At 44.4% G+C, this 25,385-nt stretch overlaps 1 protein-coding gene across 2 annotated transcripts; it reads left to right on the top strand.

The window, feature by feature from the left end:
• Positions 1-2,739: 2,739 nt before the first annotated feature.
• SP8 (Sp8 transcription factor) lies at positions 2,740-5,656 on the top strand. 2 transcript variants are annotated; one of them, XM_051785942.1, is made up of 3 exons: positions 2,740-2,851; positions 2,941-3,138; positions 4,178-5,656. In XM_051785942.1, the coding sequence occupies exons 2-3, from the start codon at positions 3,118-3,120 to the stop codon at positions 5,654-5,656; spliced, it is 1,500 nt and encodes a 499-aa protein (XP_051641902.1). In that variant the 5' UTR covers positions 2,740-2,851; positions 2,941-3,117. The 2 variants fall into 2 exon arrangements, with proteins under 2 accessions (XP_051641902.1, XP_051641901.1); XM_051785941.1 differs by having other exon boundaries at positions 2,813-2,851; positions 2,937-3,138.
• The last annotated feature ends 19,729 nt before the right edge of the window (positions 5,657-25,385 follow it).

Raw genomic sequence — 25,385 nt, forward strand, 5'->3', positions numbered from 1 at the left:
GAGGAACCGAGGCTTCCTCCTCACTGGACGCTTGAGAGCCAGCGGAGAGCAGCTGCACCACCGAGAAGGCGACGGGAGACCGCGGCTCCCAACCGTGTGCCTCTAAATTGGCGCAAGGGTGGCGTGAAGCGCGTTCCCTCTCTAACATGGACATCCAGCACACGGCGTGGTCAGCGTGCAGTTTAATCTTTCTAGCTATGCCTTTTCAAATGGCACAGACCTCTGTTTCCTCCGAGAGAAATCTCCCCCCACTCCCTGGTAGCGCTGTCTGTAGACAGGCGAGGACCCCTAGTACAGGGGTCGATCCATCTCTGTCTACTTGCCGGTAGCAGCGCGTAGAGTCAGGGTTTTGCTCCGAGAAAAATCCGCCCCACTCCCCGAAAGGTTAGTGACAGCTATCCGTGTGGCTAAAGTTCCGAGATTGCTAATGTACATTGTAGACACAAGATGTTAGTTAGACTTGAGCAAGTTTTTCCCAGGATGTAAATTAGGTCCCAAAAGCTGTTGTCCAAATCGAAGAAACAGAGAAATTAATCTGGGAGACTATCCATCATAGGCTGTAATAAAGGGAGCGACATGGATGAGACAGATGATATGATTAAGGAGCTGTGGTCGTTTTAATTAACTTTTTGCTGTCCTGTAATGATCAAACTGGTCAACAGACCCGGTCAATAAGCATGTTAATATCAAACAAATAAAACCAGGGATGATTAAAAACCTCCTGGTTTATTAAATTTGAAATTCAAATGAAATTTATGCTGCAGATGCATACAGAATGCTAATAGATTTTAGCTTTATTGAGAGTGGATCCCACAGGTTTTCAAGAAACGGCACGAACATTTATCTACTCCAGTACATCAAACTTCAAATGGGGGGAAAAAAAAGTTTTAATTAATTTCGGGAAAACCTCTCTTGTCCCCCCCTCCACCCCTCCCTCCCGTCCCCACCTGCATATTATGTTGATGTACTGCACCCTTAAGTGCAGTGGTCAATAAGGCAAATGCAAACAAAATTGTAAGCTTCCTTAAATCCTTTGCCCAGCAGGCAATGTATACAAAGGGGGAAGGTTACAGATGTTTCGATGGTGAATTCAGGAAAGATCAGCTCATCGTTCTGAAAGTTCAGAAACTGTTGCTTTTCCAGTTTCAGGGAAATTGTCAGAGTAGCAGGAGGATGCCCACTGGCAGGAGTTTTGTGATTTCTGGTCTGATGCATTTGCCTTTTTTTCCCTCCCTCTCAGTTGAGTTTCCTTGAAAAGACTCCCACGACTATTTTTACAACGAGTTTTTCATCATTTCCAAGACGGTGCTTTTAAAGGAAAAGCACACTGAAAATTAAGGATTTTTGACCTCAAATGAAAAGAGTCAGGGCAAGCATCGGAACAAACAAACACGAAGAAGACCAAGAAAAGACACGTTTCCTCTGGGCAGACAAGTGTAGACAAAGTACGTATGCAAATGGAAGACCCACCCGACGAAGCTCTCCTAAAAAGAGATATATCACTAACGTCTTCTCCTTCCCCGGTGGATGGTAAAGTCTCTCAGACTTTCTGGGGCTGAAAAGAATGCGTGTCGATCTTTTTACCAAACCTGGCACACCACAAAATGCGATTTTGTGTTCCTCTAAAATGTAATGCACACGATGCTTGTTTTGCTCTTACGCTTTCTGATCTATGTCTTAATAGTTCTTCACCATCCCCAGCAGATAAAGAAAGTGGAGACTAAAAGTTAATAAGTATTCATACAAGGGAGTATCTCCGGGAAATGTTCTTCCCCTCTTCGGGGGTGATAGTATTGATTAAATTAAACCCGAAATTTACACAAGTGTGCGTTAGGTCTGTAAAATGAATATCATTATAGAAGGAGAGCAAAGCAATGAAGTTAATTCTTTTTTATTTGTTAAACGGAGTTCCCTCCTTCCCCCACCCATTCCTCCTTCTGGGCTGGCCTGTCACGCCTTCTCAACAGGCTAAAATCATTCAGAGCAGCTCGCGGGGAGAAACGCGACATTTATGGTAACCGTCAGCCTTCAGAGAAAGAAAGCAGTTCATTAATTTACTTCACTCTTACTTCAAAGTATGATAATGTACGTTACCCCCTTGATCAATAGATATGATGTACAGTCAATACCCCACGACACAGAAACGGGTCAAAACCGAGGCCGAGACAATAAGAAAAACAGCCCCTGGGAAGCTAAGCAAAGCCGCGGAAAAACAGCGGGGGTTAGAGCACCTGAGCGAGCGGGGCCGGGCCGGGGCAGCCCCCACGGGCGGCTCCCCCAGCGAGAGCGGGAGCGGGTTCTGCTCTTCTCCGCAGCCACCTAGCGCTGGACGAGGGGCCGAGGAGAGCAAAGAGCGCACCTTCGAGGTGCTCCGGGGCGAGGCGGCGGGGCCGCCCGGCAGCCATCCCCTGATTGTGCCGGTGCCGCTCGGGCGGATTCCGGCTTCTGCGACCCCACCTCCAAGAATCACGCCTGAAAATGCGCGTCTGCGAGGGCGAGAAGGGAGCAGACGGCAGAGAGCAGTGGCCCGAAGTGTTTCCCCTCCTTGATGGGACAACGGGAGAGGAAGGACTAAGCAGAGAGGAGCGGGGCGGGGGGACCCCGTGAAGAAACGGGATGCTACCGCGCTCGCCAATCTTTGCCGATAATCATAGTAAGACTGAGATGATGATGATGACATAAAATTTAGATATAAACCGCTCCGCGGAGAAAGAAAATATAACCTGTTGTCAGATTACAGGCATGGAGGGGTGATGGAAAGGGGCGGCCGAGACGAAGCAGCCCGACCCGGGGCTAGCGGTCCCTGCGGACCGGGATTGTGGCTCGCCGCCCGACGACGCGACTGCGTGAGGTCATCAGCGCCGGCGGGGCTCGACGGAGGGGCTCGACGGAGGGGCTCGACGGCGCTGATGACCTCACGCAGTCACGCCGTGGAGCGAGGCGGCGGTGGCGGGGATTGGCTGGCGGAGGCTCAGCGGCACTTCAAAGCCGGCGAGGGAGCTACAATTGTGGTGGAATGGGCGGAACTGATCATTGTATTGCACACCTCTAAAAAAAACACTGCCTCTGATTTATCAATATAAAAAAGATCCTCTGAGAGGAGGGCACTTTTGTGTGATGGCAACTTCACTTCTAGGGGTGAGTCTAAGGATTTTTTTCTCTTGCTGGTTTAATTGGTTTCTTTTTATTGTCGATTGGAGGGGGTTAAAATAACCCCTGTCTTGACCGGGGCTATCAGTCTCCTCTATTCAGCTCTTTTTTTTTTTCCTTTCTTTTTTTTTTTTTTTTTTTTTTTTTGAAACTTAAGTACAACTGAGTTTAGGAGAAAAGAAAGAGTGAGGGGGGAAAGGGGGCAGAGTCACTTTTCAGTGAGCAGAAAAAGGTTTTAAGGGCATTTGTAGAAACAACCTACAGCGCCTGGGCTGTGCTGTTCCTGTGCCCCTGGAGAAGTGGCTTTTCTTCTTTACTTGTGACTGCTGGAAGAAAAAAAAACAAAACCAACAAACAAAAAACCCCCAAACCTAGCACTATCATTTTTCTTGTGCAATTTTTTAAATTTGCAACAGATTGTGGCTTTTTGTTTCCCTTTAAAATAACACAGCCCACCGTGTCTAGCAGGTACGTTCAACTCGTGTATACATACATATTTACATACGTTAAATTTAGATATGTATTTCATTACCGTTGGTACGTAAATTAGGCTGACTTTAAGAAAGTTCTTTTTAAAAAAGGACTAATTTGATAATCCTACAATTCTATGTTTAAGAAAACAGCCTTACTGACCTGTGGGACGGGGACTGGCCAGGTCCCGGGGAAAGGGAACAGGCTGAAACGTAGCTGCCGCCGTGCCGGGGGCATCTTTAAAGCTACGGTAACAGACGCAACTTTCCCCCCCCTCTTTTTTTCTCCCCCTTTTTTAACCCTTCCCGAGCTCCTCCGTGGGAGGGGAGTTGGATGGTGAAAAAAAGCTTGGGAAGGCGTTTGGAGGCAGAACCGCGTTGCCGGCCCCAGCGAAAGGATCCTCCCGCGGGAGTCGGGAAACTTTGCGGCCGGGGCCGGCGGAGCGAAGCGGGGCCGGGCGGCGGAGCGGGGCCGGGCGCGGGACGCGGGGCGCGGGGCGGCGGGGCCGCTCCGATCCTGACGCGGCGGGGCGGCCCTCTCCCCTCTGTGCTCGCAGGAGGAACCGCGAGTAGGCTCCACGCCTCTGGCCATGCTCGCTGCGACCTGCAACAAGATCGGCAGCCCCAGCCCCTCGCCGTCCGCCCTCTCGGACAGCGCGTCCTCCTTCGGCAAAGGCTTTCACCCCTGGAAACGCTCCTCCTCTTCGGCCTCGGCGAGCAGCTGCGGCGCCGTGGGCTCCGGCCTCCCGGGCTTCGGCGTGGCGGGCGCGGCGCGAAACGGCTCCTCAGCGGCGGCGGCGGCGGCGGCGGCAGCGGCGGCCGCCCTGGTCTCGGACTCGTTCAGCTGCGGCGGCTCGCCGGGCTCCAGCGCCTTCTCTCTCACCTCCAGCAGCGCGGCGGCCGCCAGCTCGCCCTTCGCCAACGACTACTCTGTCTTCCAAGCGCCGAGCAGCGCCGGCGGCGGCGGCGGCGGCGGAGGCGGCGGCGGAGGGGCGGCGGGACAGGAGGCGGCGGCGCACCAGCCCGTCTTCATCTCCAAGGTGCACACGTCGGTGGAGGGGCTGCAGGGCATCTACCCGCGGGTGGGCATGGCGCACCCCTACGAGTCCTGGTTCAAGCCGTCGCACCCGGGGCTCGGTGCCGGCGAGGTGGGCTCGGCGGGCGCCTCCAGCTGGTGGGACGTGGGCGCCGGCTGGATCGACGTGCAGAGCCCCAACGGGGCGGCCGCGCTGCCCGGCTCGCTGCACCCGGCGGCCGGCGGACTCCAGACCTCGCTCCACTCGCCGCTGGGCGGCTACAACTCGGATTACTCTGGCCTGGGCCACTCGGCCTTCAGTAGCGGCGCCTCCCCGCACCTCCTCAGCCCCGCCGGGCAGCACCTCATGGATGGATTTAAGCCGGTGCTGCCCGGCTCCTACCCGGACTCGGCCCCCTCGCCGCTGGCCGGCGCCGGGGGCTCCATGCTGGGCGGCGGCCCCGCCGCTCCGCTGGCCGCCTCGCCGCGCTCCTCCGCCCGCCGCTACTCGGGACGCGCCACCTGCGACTGCCCCAACTGCCAGGAGGCCGAGCGGCTGGGGCCGGCGGGGGCCAGCCTGCGCCGCAAGGGGCTGCACAGCTGCCACATCCCCGGCTGCGGAAAGGTCTATGGCAAAACCTCGCACTTGAAGGCGCACCTGCGCTGGCACACGGGCGAGCGGCCCTTCGTCTGCAACTGGCTCTTCTGCGGCAAGCGCTTCACCCGCTCCGACGAGCTGCAGCGGCACCTGCGGACCCACACGGGCGAGAAGCGCTTCGCCTGCCCCGTCTGCAACAAGCGCTTCATGCGCAGCGACCACCTCAGCAAACACGTCAAGACCCATAGCGGCCCTGGAGGCGCCGGGGGCCCCGGCGGCGGCGGCCCCGGCGGTGGTCCCGGCCCCGGCGGGAAGAAGGGCAGCGACACCGACAGCGAGCACAGCGCGGCCGGCAGCCCGCCCTGTCACTCCCCGGAGCTGCTGCCGCCCCCCGAGCCCGGCCACCGCAACGGCCTGGAGTGACGGGCGGAGGCGCGGGGCCGTCGCGCCCCTCGGCCCGCCGCCCTCCCGGCCGCGCAGCGCCCCCGGGCGCGCAGCCCTGCGGCGGGGACGCGGACACGTAAGTAGCCGCCGCGGCTCCGCAAGAACCGCTCTCAGCCTCGCGGTCGCTCCGCTGCCCGTCCAGAGCCCCGCCCGGGCCGGGCGGTGCGGCGGGGCCGCGCAACCCCCGCGACGGGGTCAGGGGAGCGTTTGGGCAAGGGGAGGGAGCCGCGACTCGCTGTGGGGCGGCCGAGCCGCCGCCTCCCTTCCCCTTCGCCTTGAGACGCCCCCGCCTCTTGTTGCTTTTAGAGAGGACCCCCCCTCCTTCTCGTTCCCTCTCGCTTTCCCGCTGGAAACCGGCCCGTCCCCTCTCCCTCAGCCATTAGAGCCGGTACAGCCGCGGCGCCCCGGCGGGGCGGGCGTGCGGGCCGGGACTGCCCCGCGGCGGGGCCTCCGACGGCAGCGCAGTCAGCCGCGGTCCTTACCCCGAGCTGAGACTCAGACCTGCCCTCGCCTCGTTAACTGCTCGAAGCCCGTCTGCTCCTCGGGACCGGAGCGGCAACGTGCTTATTTCCCGTTCCCCCTTATTTTTTTCAATTTTAGAGAATCGTTTATCTCCCTGAGTCCAAATTTCACTGCGTTTGCCAGCGCATTTGTATAATTCTCGTTTGAGCGGGAATCGCGAAATACGTTGAAAATAATTAGGTTGAAAGTCGTATATTTTTTTTTAAACTCCAGACGAATGAAGAAGCATCGTGGGTTTCAAGCAAAGATGTATTTCCAATGCCAAAAAGGGAGGCTGGGGGGGAATAGGAAAATAAAATATTTGTAAAATATGTCTGAACCTATAGGTTTGTACCACTGGGGAATCGTTCTAGATTAGCTAACAATTAAATAAAACTCCACCAATGTATCGGTGTGAGGTGCAGTTGTCCAGGAGACGATTTTGTATAGTATTTTTCTTGTAAATTACTTCCAGTAAATATTTGAAAATATATTGAAGTACACTTGAGCTTTTTTTATTTTTATTTTTTTTAATTTTTATTTCTTTTCCTGTCACAAAAAAACCCCCATTCTTTTTACAGTCCTGGTTCACTGCATTCTTTTACTGGACTCGTTCCTTGAAGCGTATATCAAATCACACTTCAGGATATAGGTTTTGCTTGAATATTAATTTAGGTAGGCATACAACTGTAATTAAGCAAACAATATTTGATAAATGTTGAATGACATTTAATTTAATGGAGCATGTACTTATTTGCATTTGCTGGCAGTTCAGGTATAGTTATGGTGAGAGTTCTCCTATATTTCATAAACTGGGTTTGCCACGACCCATGTATTAAATAAACTGTCCAAGTGAAACTGAACTAATGTTGGCCTATGTGTATTTCCTGAAAATAATATTGATAAATGTTAATAAACAGTCCTGACACTACATTAGCAGTTTGCAATGCTGCAAACTAATTGTCTCATTGTAATGTTGAAATAATTTGGATATTTCACATTGAAATGAAAAGCCCTTCGCTGGAACATTTTAGATTTGCATTTTAAATGCATGAAATGTAATTGATTTTTATCTGTAATATTTTAAATGGTATTAATAAACTCCAGAAGAACATTCTACCTTAGGTCAGACAGTTGTTTTTCTTCTTTGTAAGTCCATCATGACAATCAACGATTTACTTTGAACTCATAGGGCATGAGTCGTTCCCTAGAGCTCCAGAGAAAAGTGAAAATACAACGAATGTAAATTGTAGCACCAATGAGAGCAACTTTGAGACATTAAAATGAATAAGTTGGTGTTCTCTTTCATGCCTTTTACGAAGCACTGGTAGAGGAAACTAAATGAAAGACTTTTTTTTTTAAATTATTTTTATCAGACTAATAGTACAGTGCCTCTCACAAAGCCGAGTGTATTTGAAGAGCTGCTTTGCATATATCTCCTCCTTGGAATTATTTTTCACGTCGCGTCAGATTCATTGTGAAAGGATTTAATATTGAAATACTGAGGGTAATTATTTCTTTAAAAGACAACATAAAAAGTGGTCCTCCGCTTTTGTTTTTAGGTCAGGTGGCTGTGGCTGGGAACAATGCTAATTGCTGTAGGTAGCGCTAACTTCTGCAGGTCTCAGGGGTGAGAAACTTCGCGACTGTGTGTGAAAACTCCCTTCTCCTTTGGGAGTGTTTTTTCTGCCGGACTGGGAATCTGGGCAATTTCAGGAGCTGGAAGATGTTGCCAACCAGCCGGTCCAGCACCGCTGCCCTTGCTGTGTCCTTTAAATCTTTTCCACAAGCTGTCCCTGAACAAAAATAAAAACACTATTGCGAGTGTCTTTTGTACTGGTAGCATTTCCTTAGCGTTTTGGAGGAAAAACAAAAAACCCAAAACAAAACCAAAATCCCAAACCAACCAAAAACCACCACCAAAAAAACCCCCAACAAACCCCAAACCCTCACTAAACCCTCAATCTGCTAACACTTTCTCTCAACTCTTTTTTTTTTTTTTTTTTTTTTTTTTTTTTTTTTTTTTTGAGAGAGACAGGAGGCATGTGGAAGATGCATAGTTCTTATTTGGAAATTTGGCCTCTTGGGTTACACAGACAGGCGATGCTCACTGTCAGTATACTGAAAAATCAGGGATAGAGCATGGACTTTGCATAGTAGAAAGATCTTTGTAGATCATATATGTAGAACATGTTGTTAGTAGTAACTTAAACAGCAGGTATTAAACTGCAGAGCAAAAAGCACAGACAAATCAACTCCAGATGCAGTCAAGATTTTGGTCCTCTGCATGGTGTGGGAGTTACAAGGGGCTGTTAACATCCACTGGAAACAAGAGCTGTTCTGGTTGACTTTTTCTGAGCTGCGTTTTGATTTTTTTTTCATTACAAGTACAACCATCAGAGGTCTGCAAAGTTTCCTACTGAATCAAAGCAACAGTTTGCTCTGATTTTTTTTTTTAATGTCGTGTAAATGAAGTGGCTAACAGCACCTGATTTCTCCAGTGGGAGTCAGAGGCAGTGGTTATGTTACCTGGAGGTTTTAGTCCTGATCGAATGGGCTGAACACCAATAAAAAGGATAATGGAGCAGTGGATAACTTTTAATATTGCTTCTCTGATATCCCGCTGAAAAGAGAGGGCTGTCAAAATGCTGCTATCCGGGAACTTTATGGTTTGTTTAGGGCACTGGTTACTCTGTCTCGGGTCGGTCTGGCAGTGGGATAGAACCAGAGACAAAATGCAGCCTTCTCTCAGGAATGAACATGTGCTTCTGCCGTTTGGAAGCTGCCAGTTTGGATCCGGGCTGTGTGAACACACATCTTTTTCCTTTCTTTAAACAGCAAAACCCAGCACTTGAAGGCTGAATAGCTCCTCTTTGTAGTGGATTTACTCTTACTAAACCCTTCCAGATAAGGGCATTGAGTTGTTTGATAGGAGCCGGGAACTTGTCTCTGCGTTGTGCAGATCAAGGTAGAGTTAAACTAGTTCGCTGACCTACAGGTCAAACCAGTGTCCATCAGCTTACCTTCCAACTGCCTTCAGATGATTGTGGCCATTCCCGTTTGCTCTCTGACCTTTTAAGTCGCTTCCCTTCAAGCTCGTAGCAATGTCTATCGAATTTCGTGTCCTGCTTTACCCATTATTCGGCTTTCCAGTGTCATTTTCCAGTTTAAATTTTCAAAAGAGCAGTGATAGAAGATGTGTGGAGCTGAAGTGATTTAAAACACCATTTCTGACTGCTGTAGTGCCTTACCCGCTACCTTCAGCCTGTGCCGGAGGAAACTAAACAGTGATCAAAGGCTGTTAACTTCTCCTCAATTCCAGTCTAGGAATGTGAAAGCAGAAAACAAGAAATGAAATCTCAAGTGCTTTATTTGTGGATGTGATGGCTAATCCAGCCGTCAACACCTTCACAGCTGTAAAATCAGCAGAGTAAGTATACTCGATGCAGTCCAACAAATCCTTCAGTACAAATGGTAGTAAGTAAGTATGCACTTGCCAAAAGCTGCCACACTTCAGTTACATTCTGTGAAGCGATCTTTAGTTTAGTTTCAGGAAGAAAGAGCTGCAGAAAGGTGGAACAAATTAGGTGTGTTGTTGCTCGTGCTTTCACCAGATTTATGATTAAAGGACAAAACTCTTTTGCTGTATCAGAATAACCTTGTGCTTCTTAGGATAAGTTGTGGTCTGCTTTCTCAGCTCACTGTATTACATATTGCTTTATCCTACAGATATTTTATAAATTCCTTATCAGTTCCATGCACATTTTGCAATATTCGTTTTAAAAATTAGAACACCAATTTTTCAACTATTGTGTGGCATCATTTTAAGCAAACTGGCCATCTTGTGCCTAAGTGTATGAAGAAATTATTGCACATAAGAAAGATGTACATTGAGAAAAACTGCGCCATTTAGGACAGTTACTGTGTTTCCAATTCCGTGGTTTTTTAACTGCCTCTTGGAATTATTCACTTTTTTTTAAAAAAAAGGGATTAGGGAAATAAGGAATAATGGCAAGCAATAGTACATAGGAGCTTTAGTGGGGCACTCTAAATACAGACTAATTTCCTTTTACACTTGTGGATTTCGACACAAACTGGGATCCCATATTACTCCTTGAACAGTGCACAATTTTCCAAGAAGCGTATTTATAACCACCTTCAAGGCCCGGTAAGGGGCTGGATGATGGACCCACCTCCTGGGGAGCAATCTCGGTCTTGGCAATTGGAGATTTCTGCTTCAGGCTGAGTGATATTGCTCAGCAAAGTGCAAAAAGCAGACACGGAACTCCAATGCTTTCTCAGATGAAGTGTCGGCGGTCCCAGGGCGGCAGTGCTGGGGGATAGCCCTCTCTCCCGGCCGGGGCCCCGGGAATGCCCTGTGGGTAGGGGATGGAGAACGGAGGTTTTGGGGCGTTCGTCTCTGGTTACGGAAAGAGAGATGGTGGGGCGGGGGGCTTCTTTTGAACAGTTTTTTCTTCTGGGGAGATGTCAAGCTGTGCAAATATCTTTTGCGGGGACGAGGAAAAGAATAGTTCTAAAAAAAATTATTATTATTATTGCCTTCTCTTTACGCCTGTCCTCATCCCTTGAGATAGGAGGATGCGTAAGTGTGTGCCTATACCCTCGGCGCACCTTTCAGCTGCCCCACACCTTGCAAGCGAGGCTCCCGCTGTCGGTAAAGCCGACCACTCGCACATCCCAGTTGCTGCTGGGCAGGAGGCTCTGCACCTCTGCTGGAGTTGCTTCACGTTCCTGCACTGGTGCTTCTTTCAGGAGAGGGGAGCTGCCTTTCCATCCCTCCTGTTCCCTTCTTCTGCCCCGACTCGGACACAGACACACACTCACGCACACGGGAGAGCGGGGGCGGTGCGGCCGGTCCTGCCGCGGGCTCGCAGCGCCACCCGGTGTGTGCGCCCCGTCGGCGGCTGGTCCCCCGCAGGGGGACTGAACTGAACAGCCGGGACTGCCTGGGCGATGAGCAGAGTGGGAACACTCTCAGGCTACGCAGAGCTTCGTGGTTGACCCGCGTGAGGGTTGACCCGGAGGGTCCCGGCCACCTCTGTCGTCATCACACAGGTGGTCGCGCCGAGTTCCAGTGTGTCCTTCAAACTCGGGGTGTTTCACTTCAAATCACAGCCAATTCTCTCTCCCTAAAGAAGAACTCTCCTATCCTCTCCTCTCTCCTTGCTCTTCTTCCCCCCAAGCGACACTCCGGGATGCTCTTTAGGAGGGTGGGCTTATTTATTTACAGAGCAAACGGTCCGGAAGTCCCTTCTGCGGTCAGAGATGCAGCGTCCCGCCTTTACGGAGAAAAAAAAATCCGTGAAATCGCCTGGAAATAACTGAGGTGGAGAAGCTGCCTGCAACCCCTTAGGCTCTGCCGAGCATCGACCCGGTGGCTGGGCGATGGGGAGGCCGGAGGTTCCCGCCGGGACAGACCGATGTTGTCGTCGCAGATGAAGAGACGCTGGAAATGCGAAAGCAACCACTAGGGCAGGATTTGGGATTTATTTTAAGTGTTTCATCCCCGACTTCTTTGAAAGCTGCTGGGAGGGGGAGGTGACAGGGTGACGAGGGCTTTTGGCTGAGTTGCTAAATTCATTCATGTTTAACGCCAAGTTGCTTTTTTCCCCTCCCCCCTAGTTATATTGGAGAAAATTCAGTCCCGAGAAAACGTTTGAAAGTATTTTCCTATATTTTCTGAACTTAGCTTCTCAGGTAGTTCAGGTGTTCCATTCACTGACTTGTGCTTGCAAAAGGCAGAAAGTGTGTTCCTGACAATTAAAGTTTCTTCACATTTAATTAACGCTGCTCCTGAGTCTTCTTAGAAAGCTTTTATTTTTTTTTTTAATCCAAAGTTATAGCATGTTATTAAGTTCTTACAACCCCGTTGGCACCCAATTTGGAAAGGGCTAACGGGGGAGCCGGGCAAGCTGCGGCCCTGCGGGAAGCATCGGCGGCGGCTACCGGGGCTTGGGGCTGCGGGGCTTGCGGGTCGGAACGACATGAGGACAATGCAGTGGAATGGGCACATCTAGCAAAGGTGTACTCTCAAAGGAAAGGTGGCCGGCAAGGCAAACCCCTTCAGTCTGCAAATGAAGTGTCAAAGTACTATCGTGGGCTGCTTCCCTGTCTCCCATTGCAAGGAGCAGGCCGTCCGATTTGGAACCACTAGGAGGAAGTTTTAATGGGCAGAACTGCAGGGGCTTTCCCCTCTTCACAGATATTCCTCCTTACACAGCTCTCGCATTTTTTAACCCCTCAATTGTCTCCTCCAGTCTTCAGAGGGGATCTTTTTTTTTGTTTATTTTCGGTTTTTTTTCATGCTCATACCTGAAGATCAGGCGTGAATCCATTCTTCTCCATTAAACTCCAGTTGGCCTACTGTGAGGATGCTGCCTATCCTTGCAAATCTTACCTATAGCAAAAACATTACCACCACCACCCCCCTCAATTGCCTTCTCAGAGTTGCCAGGTGAGTCCTGTGCTCCTCACTTCCATCAGGGTAAAGCAGGCAAGCCCTAATTTTTTGTCTGTGGCAATATCTGCTTTCTCCAAATAGATAAATAACCCATAAAGTGGAATTGCTGAACAGCAAAGAATGATAGATCTGGTGTGGATTTTAAGTAGGCCATGCAAACAGGCTGTCTCATGGAGGAAATCCCTAACTGGTAGGAAGTTGTTACCTGAAATGTCAGGAAGAGCCAATATCACTCACAGTCTGCTGCGAGTGTTTGCTTTGCTTTGCATAGTCCAATCATTACTACACTAAGAATGGGGCTTAATTTGCTTATCCATACACACATGAAAAGACAAAGCCAAATGGGAAAAACATTTGCCAAATACATTTTTCAGTTGCTTACTATGCTGAATGCAGCAGCACACTGCTAATTCTGTACAGCCACCTTCTGTGTTAGGACAAACACAGGTCTCATCTCGTAGAGGGGTCCAGAGCAGAACTTCTTCCCTCCAGAGCACTGGTGTCAGTCACACACAAAGTAACACAGCCCTTGCCCAACAGTTAGGGAGTTTATCAGTCTCATGTACCAAGCCCGAGATTTCCAGCAGGCTTCTGTTTGAATGCCCATTTTGACACTGGATCACATCTACTTTCAATTAAACTCAACAGCCTGTGGAAACAGCTGCAGGCTAAATTTACCTCCCATTTTGCCAAGTACAGAATTTTTAGAAGAATGAATGAATTCAAAACATATGCAAGCAGCATATCTTTATTTAAAAAAAAATTGCTCTCAAAGAGGACATTCTTGAAAAAGTATGTGCAATATATTTGTTTGTAGTTCTGCCTAATCCTTCTCCCTTCGTGACACAGAGACCTAAAAATTCAGTTCGACTTGTTTCTACTCATAAGTGAAAAAGGCTTATTTGATGTCAAAATCATGCTGTGGATCTTGTTTCTGTTCTGGAGAGCTACTGTGTACCCAAACATGAGTTCAGTTACACGAAACATGGTATGTAGGAGTTCATAATGTTTTATAGACGTTAAATCACAACCTGGTTAGCATTCATGTCAGGCTCTGCTAATCTTCACTTGCTGTGACAGATACGAAGTTTTTTCTGACTGAGTCAGGTAAGAAAGATGATGGACTTCTAATTATTAGCCAAGGTGCTAAGCTTCCACATCTCTACCCTTTTGTCTAATGTGAGGGAAATATTCCATGGCACAGTCTGTTCAGCATCATGGCATATCAGAGAGTGGGTTGTAAAAACTTTTTTACTTATACAGATACAGATAAGCAAAACAAAAAATCTTCCTCCTCTTGCCTCAGGATTGTTTGTTCTTAAATATACAGTAGGCAATGATTTCCTGTTGTCAGTAATACTATATAGCATTGTTGCAGACAGAAGGAGAGGCCATGTTGCCTGATAGAGATAATATACATTATACAGGATAGACTACTTACTTTCAATATCTTCCAATTGAACCTTAATAAAAGATGAAATGCAGGAAAAAACCCCATGGTTGATGGTCTTAATTAATAAGTCTTCTTTTCATCTGGTAGTATTTTTCTGTTTTGTTTTGGTTTTTTAATTTGGTAGTAGAAGGACATCTTTCTTTCATACCATAATTGCTGACTTGTTATCAAAATGCTCATGGGAGACCTGACAGGAGTTTAAAAAATCCCCAAAACCTCAAGAAGACATGCACATCAGCACTTCTCTTCATGTAAAGGAGTGAGAGGTCCAATAGCTAAATATGAAAGAAAAAGAAATTCAGCCTTTTGTAAAATGATTGGTGAATCGTATTCACTGATTGTTGGCTGAGCACACATTTTACCTGCTGCCATATATTTAAAATTACATGTGTGGATTTTGTAATTTGGTAGAAGAGGAAAATGCACTTGTGAAGTCAGGCTTAACTCAAGAAAGTTCTGCTAGAAATACTTTCATATAATTTATTTTGTGTCTACAGGCACTGAAGATATGAGAAGGGAATAGCTGCATCTACTAAATACATTTTTGGCACATAATTTAGCCACACCTCCCCTGTTAGTAGTAGTCATCATGATCTCACTAAACCTGGTATCCCTCCCTTACTCTTTTTGTAAGCTGTCATCTCTGCAATAACTCTGCCTGACTGCAATAACTCCTCTGATAAAATCTCTGTTTAGTCTGTGTTGGACAAATTTTCATTCTCACTGATTTTATTTGGGCTTTGCCTGGGCGAAGACTGAGCTGAAAAGTCAAAAAGCTCAAAAGTACTCATATGCTTGAGTACATAAGCACACAAGAGAAACAAGGATCTTGATTATGGGCAGATCTCAAGGCTGATCTTGCTGTCATCCTTCCACTGCCAGCATGGGTTTCTCTAGTTTGGCATTTTCTGATTTCTGAGGCATAACCTACGTTTCCAGAGAGATAATACAGGAGAGAAGGTACTTTGCCTATTCCCTCCTTTTTGAAAAAAAAAAAAACACCAAGCAAAACAAAACAAAAGCAAAATAAACCCTAATGAAGACAATAGCAATAGGAAATAGAACATAGACACTTGGCTGCTGCCAAAACCAGCAAACACCTTACTTTACAGGTCCCTACATGCCTATGTGTGGATCTCCATACATGCTCTCAGGATCTGTATGACCACTTTGGTGTTTTAACCTGCCAGGTCCCCTGTGAGTTTGACCTTGTTGAGGTGCTTTGATGATTCCCCACATACACAATTGGGATTTAACTCCCACACAACTGCTTCTAATGAATGATGAGAGGAAGGACACAGCATATCTCCCTTTCCTGTGACTCATCACTTGCCTGGGATGCAACAAGGTAGGACTTCCAAGTAGTCAGAGCAGAGATGCCCAAGCCAAGAAGAGAGAAGAATTTCAGTCATATTGTCCCCACATGCTGTCTAATTGCTAAATGCACACTGACAATCCTAAGCATTTGCTCCAGAGATCAAATTATATGTGGTTTCTCCTGGATTCATGCCAAACAACAAAGAGATCTGTATCTTAACTGAGATACAAATGTTGATGAAAGCTTCTTCTGCAATGGGAACCATAACAAAAACTGCTGAGCTGGATAGATACTCTAATGAGTAACATGACTTGAGATTGGCCTTCTCTTTAATTGGAATATAGAAATAAACTCCACTACCTAGCTACCTATTTTCTTAATTTTTAGGAAGATAATTGCCCCTCAAACCAGCCAACAGATACAAGAGATCTTGTGAGGAGAGGTACAGAGGTAAATTGGTGGTTTGATCATATGAGAATTGTTTCTATAAGAAATCACTTCAAACTACAAACAAATTTAACTTCATACGTGCACACTTGTAAGCCTTATTTAATGAACTCAGAATAATTTTTTCCTTTTTTTGACTAATAGAAGAATATGTTCCTGATATCACTAGCGATTGCCTGTTTTCTTGAGGCAATCTCTAGTGATATGATGCAATGCTGCATTTACATTTGGTGAGTATGTTTCCTGTTATATAAAGCTGATGTCTGTAACTGAGGTTGTAGGATGGATTACTCTAATAAGTGAAATTCAGAAGGGAATTGAGAACAGTTATCTCAGACTTATAAACTAATTAATCAGCAAAAAACTGTTTAACTCAGAAACTGGTACAAAAAGGCTTAGAAACTGAACTTACTGAATTTCAGATTACTTTTCTTAACATGTACTGTCTTACAACCTAGTTTTCTGCATGTGGAATAATTTTGGAATACTTTTTGTTTGATGAAGTTAAGTCAGTGATTTTCCCTGAGCAGACAGGACCTTAGATTTCACTTTTAACTGATGGGAAAGCATCTCACATAGTGCAAAACCTGCCACAAGGACCAGTTGCACTCCTCCCTGTAGGAAGTTGGGAGTATAAAACCTCCATTGTGAAGATATTCTGTATCACTGGACTATAGCAGTAGTGGAAAGCAGTATATTTAGGATGGATTTAGGACTGTTTAAAAGAAACTCTTTCTCACTGTGTAAAGAGCAGCTCTGATCTCTCTTCCAAGACTGAAAGACTTAATGCAGCATCATGAAGTACGCATTTATGTGGAAGAGAAGTGGAAATGTGCATAAGTTATACCACAGTTCAAATAAACTACAAGAATACCCAGGATACTTTCAAAGTTTAACAGGAAAGTTATATATCTAAACATATAAAATCTCATGTCTATGGAACACTACTGATACAGGGAGTTAAGACCTTCACAATAAATCTGAACAGAGGGTTGGTTAGAACAGGAGAGTGGGGTGATGGTGAATGAGACTATGCAGCACGTGAGAGCAGGCACCAGGGTGGCACTGGAGGCCAGAAAGGCGTTGCAGTCATGCCTCCAGGCACAAAGTGTCTCTCCTTAGCCAACTATGTGACATGCTGAGGGAGGGATAGAAGTCTCAGTCACAAATACTCGTTGTATAATTGTTAAATATGCCTGTAATACAATTCTGACAGAGGCAATTATCACTGCAGCATGGTTGCCTTGGGAAGCCTTCCTCTCCTAGACTGAATGGCAACTATCAAATCTCAGTTGGTTTGCCTCAAAAAATATCATGACATGTTGCCTTTTCACTGAAATGGGTTGTTTCCCACTCTGTTGTAATGAAAATGAATGTAAATTAAGCAAACTGTCTTTACTAACTTACGAACTTACTAAATAGCCTGATAATTTTTATAAGAAGACAAGCCTTATTTTGCTGTATTTGCAAAGTTATTTTCAGGTTTTTACATTTTCACAGTTCTTTCTAGCTGAAAGTGTCAATGTTTACTTCCTGAAAGTAAATCTAAAAAAGAGGTGGTGAAGCATCTAGCTAAAAATCACAAGTGAAGTCTACAACAATATATTGATTTTTTTTCCTATGTTTTTGACCAAAAAAAAAAGGTCTTTCCAGTAATGCTAATTAGGTTTATTATTAGCATGGGAAAAGTGTATAAAAATTTCAGCCAGCATTGCAGGTCTTCTGCTGGGTGGTCAGGCCCTGTCTACTGAAAGATAAGTAGTAAACTTTTATAGGATGATAGGCTAGACTATCCTTCTCTGGCAAAGCTCATGTGGAAGTAACACTATTGCAGCAAGTGTCTGTTTGAGGATTTGCAAAAAATCCAAGCACCTTTTCTATGGGCATATTCACAGTTTGCTTCCTAAAGCACCTGGAACAAGTCAAAACAAGAGCAAGACAAGAGGGTGGAGGGCCCAAGTGAACAGCAATATCTACTTCCAGGGTAAGTAAGTGACTGTCCCAGCTGAAGGTTCCCAACTGTTACATGGTTTGAGCTTTTCCAGATTTCAAACTACAAATCAGATATTTCCAGCTAGACCACCAAATTACTAAACTGTATTACACAAGAAAAAGTATTCAGGACTCTGCTAAGAAGCAGCCAAAGTCATCTGACATTCTCAACCTGCACCCACAGAAAAGGAACAATTCCCATAGCAAAATGATGGATGAACAGAAGACCTGGCACGTAAGGCACTCTGAAGAGGACAATCAAGGTAACCGAAATTCAGAGAAAGATAAATCTTACTGTCAAGCAAAATACATTATAATGAAATTTATAAGTTTAGATGTAAAAAATACAAAGACGAAATAAGCTTATCTTTAACAAACACAATCTGTCTTTTCAGAGATGTGATTTGAGCCTGTCTATCAATAGTCTTCCTTTTCCTCTCTTCCATCCTCCCTTCCATTTCCCTCTTGAAAGAACAGTCTGGTTTGCAATTTGTGTTTTGCAACAACTCCAAGTTTTTATGGGACAGTCTCCTGCCCAGTATCTCTACTGGGTTGCCCTACACTCAGCAGTGACTGCTCTCTTGCTGATATCCCGGTGTGAACAAGATCACAAAAATGGAAAGCAACAGGTCTTTGTCACTAAATGCAAAGAGCAGTGCACACTTAGGACACTGTGGAAGGTTAGGTGCAGAAATAGATGCTGGAATTTGGCAAGAAAGAAAAGGGCAGCTGACTTGAAAGAATCTGTAAAGGTGGTCCAAGCAGTAGAAGATAAGTCTTAAGAAACTGTAGTGATGCCTGTCTCCAATGTGTAAGGGCAGAGGACTTCAATTTGAATGTTGCAGACATCCAGTGGTAATTCATAGAATCATAGAATTTTGGTTGGAAGGACCCTCAAAGATCATTCAGTTCCAACCCTCTTGTCATTGGTAGGACAGGACCTTCCCCAGGCCACGTTGTTCAAAGACCCATCCAACCTGGCCTTGAACACTTCCAGGGATGGGGCATCCACAACTTGTCTGGGCAACCTCTTCCAGGGTTTCACCACCTTCATTTGAAATGAACCTATTTTAAAAATCCCTGCCTTGTTCAAGATACATACATTGCATGTTTTACTCAGCTTGCAATTTAGCAATAGCACTCGAAGAGGACTCTGGTGAAATAAGATTGAATGATGATGCAGGAAAAAATAAGGGATATTTAGTGAAGATCCATAACTGGGAGCTGGATAAAAAAGACTGTAAGGAGACTTCTACCTTGTGAAAGAGGAGATAAAGGGTTACACCTGAAGTAATTGTATGGAAAACAGAAATATAAAAGGGAAAGGCTTTTGTGATCCTTTGAGTTTCACTGTGTGCAAGCTTGGCTGAAACGAGCCAGGTTTAGACTCCAGGCTGCAAAATTTTAATTGAGAGGATAACTAGCCATTGGAATTAAAACAATCCATTTCTGGACTCATCAAAAAAGCTACAGTAAAACTCTTGCTAGTGTTAACTCTTTAACCACTTTTATTTTATAAAGGAAATAAAATGTAGTCTAGGCACAAATTAATTTAAGGTACTCCCTTGTGCATATTTTGGAGGTAATCACAGCAGTCTCCTACAGTGAGTTTACTGTCTCTGAATCTACGTAGATGAACCATCAAGCTACACAATTGCAAAATTATTTGACTGATGGAGGCTGTAGGACACTGTAATCTGTATTTAACATTTCAAACCCTATGAGAGCTAGAAGAGGCTGACTCTGAATTCGTGGATCTGTGCCAGTGAGGCCCACCATCATCCCATGCTGAGATATTTTTTTGGTAATTAAATTTGTTTAATTATTCATTTACTCTTAGATGTTTGCGTAATAAATTTGAAATATGTTTGATTTATTCCTTGATCATTTGGTGAAAATACAAAGTTTGAGAAAAATCAATTTTTAGCCAGTTTTGCTGACTCACTAATTTAATTAATCAAAATATTTTTAAAATCAAATGCTGACTTCTGCAGAACTTTATTTTCATGTCACTGAGGGATCACGTTTAGCCTTTTTTTCAAGCTCATTGAAATTTATAGGAGTCATTCATTAGCTATAATGAGTTTTAAAATGGGTCTCTCCTGAAACAGACCTCTCAGATAAGAACAGATGCAATCATATTCGGATTTTTAAACCATACAGTTCGAACTTGAATTGTTTGCATTCAAGTCCAAGTGTGCTGACTTAGAAGAAGAGATAATTTAACAGTTAAATGCATCTGCCTACTAACTTTTACTGATTGCTTTGCCACAAATCCTTTATGCTAACAGATGCATAAAAGGAATTCTGCAAGAGTTTGCCCTGGTTGTGTTATATTCAATATTTTCATTAATGACCTAGATGAGGAGAAGAGCATGCCTATTAAATTTCCAGAAACTGTCAAGTTGAGAAAGACTGGATGATGGAGGACAGGATTAGAATTCAAAATTACCTTGACTAACTGGATAAATTGTCTGAAAAAATAGGGTGATATTCAATAAGGACATGTTCTAGGAACTAAACTCAGCGGGGTGTGACCAGTTGCACAAGTACAGGCTGTGGGCTAACCACAATGACTGACTTGGTGGTATTTTTATGGAAAAGAAGGTATGAGTTTATGGTTAAATTAAATCTTGATACAAGTCAAGAGATTCATGCTGTTACGAAACACCCTCCTGACATACACTAGTCAGGAACACAGATTACAAAACATGGCAAATAATCCTTCTGCTCTGCTCAGCACTGTGAATGCCTCAGCTGGAGTATGCTACTTGGCTTTGGGCAAAAGACTTCATGAAGGGCGTGTGCCAGCTGGAAAATGTCCAGCAGAAAACAATGACAATGAACAGCAAAGGTGATTTAGGTTAGATATCAGGGCACAAAACAGTCCTTTCAACAAGAAGAGTGAAGCAGAAATTTATGGTAGTTAGAAATGGTCAGCACTGGAAATCTTAAAGAGGTATTTGAACAAGTATTTTTCATGAATGACACCTGAGGATGTACAGGGTGATCTTCTTGGGTCTCTTCCAGCCCTTTGGTTCAGGAAGGCTTATGCTTGGTGGCTGTCTCCAGCAGAAGTCAAGAGCCACCTCGCTCACACCTATGAGTTAGTGAATAATTTTAGATTTGTCCAAGCTCATCTGAAAAAGGAGGATTTCAAAACTTGAATCCATGGATCTTCTTTTATGCAGAAAGTCTTCTTGGCCTGTTCTTTTCCTGATGTAAATGGTGTCTTGTTTCAGCCCCACTGTTACTGTCAGCCAGGGACCACTGCTGCTGCCAGCTGTTAGATCTTACTTTTAGTACTACACTTTCTGGAAGTCTTCACACTTGGTCTGAAGGTACTTTAAAGTTAGAAGTAGTTAGCGGTAATACAGATTTACACAAAGAGAAACTGAAGTACGGAGTGCAAACATTTAGGGTATCCAGGGATAGACAATTCAGGAGCAGAACACAAATCTCTAACGATGACCTGTAGCAGTTTAAATAGGGACTGAAAATGGTTAAAGGACTAAATATTAACTTAAATTTTAATTAAGCCAAGCTGCAGTGTGAAACTGGAACAAACTATTTTACAGATTTTAATTTGTTAATTTGAGCTTCCAAATCAGGTCCATCACTACAGACCTTAGCCCCAAGAGTAAAGTTTAATGATTTAAGCCTCCTCTTACAAAAATTAACATAAAAACTAGAACAACAATTTAAGATTATGTAGCTAATTAATCATATCTGTCACTGTTAGTTCTAACAGAGTCTGCTCAGTTGCATGTTTTACGGAGGAGGAAAAGAGGGAGTAAGCTCTTGAGTGAAAAGCTGAAAAATTGTCCACAGCCACATTCATATTCAACTCAATGTAAAAAATATGTATTTATTCTCTGAGAATAAATATGTATTTATTCTCCACTTTATGTGGAGCTGAATATTGGCATCATGGGAAAAACTGAAATCCTGGACATTTCTCTTACTTTGTCTCTGACAGAGTGAGGGCATTTTGACATGTGGAAGTCTTTGGGATTTTTATATTTTGGCTCTTTCTTTTTTTTTTAATTTAAGGGATGACATGTAGGATGGATAGAGGACTTGATGACATTCCTTAAGCACTTGAAGCATATTAGGAAAAAAAAGAAATTAATTTGGCTGCCCCCTCACACCACCACATGTGAGCAAAAATACTCACCAGGTTAAAAGACTCCTGGTCCTAAATAGGACTTATGTACCAGGAAAAAAATTGTGAAACCACCAGGTCAGACAACGCCCTTTTGATACTAACTGCTCTTTTTTTTTTTGATTCCCCTTCTGACAGCTCATTTCCAAAGAAGACCTCAAGCTACTGATGTTTTATGGCAGTGTTTGTGCATTTACTAAATTAAAATATGCTTCATGTCTTGCCATTGCTGCTGGTGAATTCTTATTATTTTTTCATTGGTAACAACAACAAGAATAACTGTGCTCGTTGCTGGTGATGGTTGGTAAGTGATAAACTTCTGGGCAAAGATGAGAGGCTGTTTCTCCATCTGAAGAAAAATAAGAGAAGTTATAATGTGTCTACATGGTCAGGCAAGAAGTGAAATGAGTTTGGAAGCCTCTGAAAGGCAGCTTTGGATATGCAAATTTAGGCAAATTAAGACTGATAGGATCTATTTCTGCGAGTCTGCAAAGCATCTCTGTGTAGCATGTCTGTCACTGACTAAGGAAACAACGTGCTTTTGTGAGTCTGCTTTACTAAGTAGGTTACACATATTCAGTATCTTAGTATAATGCCCCTCTCACCTGATAACTCTCTACTGGCAACATCTGGTATTTAGCTGACAGCACACTTCTACCACATGGATGGGAAGAACACAGGCTACTTCATGAACTTGAGTCTAACAAGCCAAATCAGTTGAGTTTGATTCAAATAGTCAGTGTCTGATCCATATAAAATTGAGGTCTACAGAGCACTGAGAGGGCACAAAGCAATACCAAACAAGGCGCTATTAGTCCTTTATATGATGGAGCATACTGTGAAGTAACAAACAGGCCCCCTTACTCTTTCCCCTAAGGTTAAGCAGCTGTGTTGTCTCAGGGCTGCCACTTCATCAATTATATCTTATGAATATCAGGTCTGAAATTTCCTGTTACAGACAAAACCTGAAGGGTTTGTCTACCCAGAGAAATTTACTGCCAGAAGTATAACTGCCTTCATGGATACACTTATTCCTTCCATCCCCATGGGGAATTACAGCGGTATAGTTAAGATGGTAAATTTTCCTATTTAGACAGGTCCAGACATCTCAAGAAACACTACTGAATTAAATATTTCTCCTGGGGGAGTAGTATATATACATACTTTCATCGGGTTTTGGCCATACCTACACAGACAACAAACAAGTCAAAAAGACCACTACCTGCAGTTGTGTTACGAGGGTATTTTTTCCTGCAATACTGTGACAGGATTCATTCATCCTACAAACCTCAGTTTAGCTTTGAGCAGCATGACTCTCTGTGACCTTGGGCCAAATTTTGTGAAACAAAAACCTCTTAGAGGAACATCCGCAAATCTTTTTCCTTCCAGAAAATCTAAGTCTGTACTGTGTAGTAAAATTGCTAGGAGTGCAGGATAAAATACAGGTAGTTATCTACTGAGAATTATTCTACCTTTTCTGCAGGAGGACTAGAATCTGGTGCTAATCCCATACTCCCGTTTTTCAGCTTAGATGCATGTTGGAGAAACAGTTGTGTTTTTTTACACTATGTATGTGCTGAAAGAGAAACTTTAGACCAACAGCAGAAGATGTATTAAAATGGTGTTTTATTACCCATTTACTTCTAAAAATATTCTTAGGGGTAACAACCTATCTCACTGAAAGCCACAGTAATTTTTTTTTTGTTTAGACTCTCTTATAATAAGTACACATAGGCCCGTGTGTCATCAGAAACTATGAATAAAGTGCTACTCTGTGGGAATTTAGGGCTTAAGTATCTTGACTAGAACTGGGCTGTCCACCCAGGAGCAGTCTTTCAAGTATCATAGTTGGGACACATGATAATGCACACCTTGCTCTCTGTAACACCTGCTCATATGATGGTCAGAAATCCTTGGGCCAAAAATCTGGCTCTCAGGGTGTTAACTAGAGCTTCTTGATGCAAAAAAATGGATGACTGTCTGTTCCTCTGTATTGGTTTTACCAGCTTTTGCTGAATCTTAAAGGCTTTTGACATGTATTGGTTCAACTGTATTTTTAAGATTTAAATACCTGTCTTAGTTCAAATAAAAATCCCCAAATGCTCAGAAATCCTCCCTAAGTATTCAGGAAAAAAAAAGACTTAAGAGTTTGTACAATATGATTTATACCCAAGACTTATTTGAACTATTGTACTGTCACAGGATGGTGGATGTGTTCAGATAAATTCTGAAACATCAAAGAATACTACTGCGAAAGAAGGTAGTGAAATACCTACTTGTATTAAAATGGCAGTTAACAGGCTCCAACAAGGTCTATGGTGGTTTAAAAAAATTCCTGAGCACTTAGTTTCATCAGTTCATAACGATATCTCAGGCTTTGGTTTGCTTTTATGAGGATGGCTGTAATGTCTCTCCATTCAAGGACATTGGTAGAGGGCTGGAAAGACAGTAAAGAATTGCCATTTTGGGAAACATTTCCTGGTTGTGTAAGACAAATTATACATCAGCAACCTTAAACACACAAAATTACAATAAAGTAGAAACTAAGGATTAAAGGAAAGCTCAGAATTTTAAAATATGAGCATTTAAAAACCAAAAGGAAAAACAAACTCAGGAAAGCTATTTTCGAACTGAAGTAAGCATGGAACTTGCAGAAAGACTTTGCATTTGCACTACAGAATATTAGACAAACAAATTTCTAAACAAGTAGCCAAGGTAATAACCTAACACAGCTGTGTACAGTGGGGTAACATAGGAAACTTGAGAACCAGTTGTTACCCATTCTGTACTTGCATTGTAGCAAGGGCACAAGCTAGAGTTTCTGTCTAGAGTATCTACACTGGATCAAATCACCCCTCTGGTCTTTGTCTTTTTCCTTTCCTTGTGTATTATTAGGGAACTCTGTACATTTTTATGCAAGACAACAGGATTTATCTTTTCTGAGGGATTTGCAATGAAAAATCACAGTTTTTTTGTGCTTTTCCTTGGAGAAGGCAGGAAACAATGGAAGTTGAACAACAGCTGTACATGTGCCTGCCAAGCAAATCTGGTGTGATAAATGATTTTCAATGCTGAGTAACAGCAATAGGAAACACAAGAACAGTCCTGGTACATTCCCCAGTGAAATGGAACATGGGCAAGGACAGGAGGATTCACAGAACAAGAGGATGTGACCAACTCAAGGGGGCGAAGGAGTTACCAAAATCCAAAGGTATGTCAGTTGCTGAAATTGAACCACTCTTTACTAAGTCTTCATCATCCTCCCTGATACAGAACCTGAAAGTAGCATTTCACTTCCACTTATATCAACTGGAATTATTCCTCATTAAAAGCGGACTCACACTGGCATGA

Source organism: Manacus candei, unplaced genomic scaffold, assembly GCF_025592945.1.
Source record: "Manacus candei isolate 608988 ecotype Guabito, Panama unplaced genomic scaffold, ASM2559294v1 h1tg000021l, whole genome shotgun sequence".
NCBI classification, from domain to species: domain Eukaryota; kingdom Metazoa; phylum Chordata; class Aves; order Passeriformes; family Pipridae; genus Manacus; species Manacus candei.

Coding starts and splice junctions, on each gene's coding strand:
- SP8 (XM_051785942.1), top strand. CDS start 3,118: ATGGCAACTTCACTTCTAGGG. Junction 3,139..4,177: donor TGGCAACTTCACTTCTAGGG/GTGAGTCTAAGG, acceptor CTGTGCTCGCAG/GAGGAACCGCGAGTAGGCTC.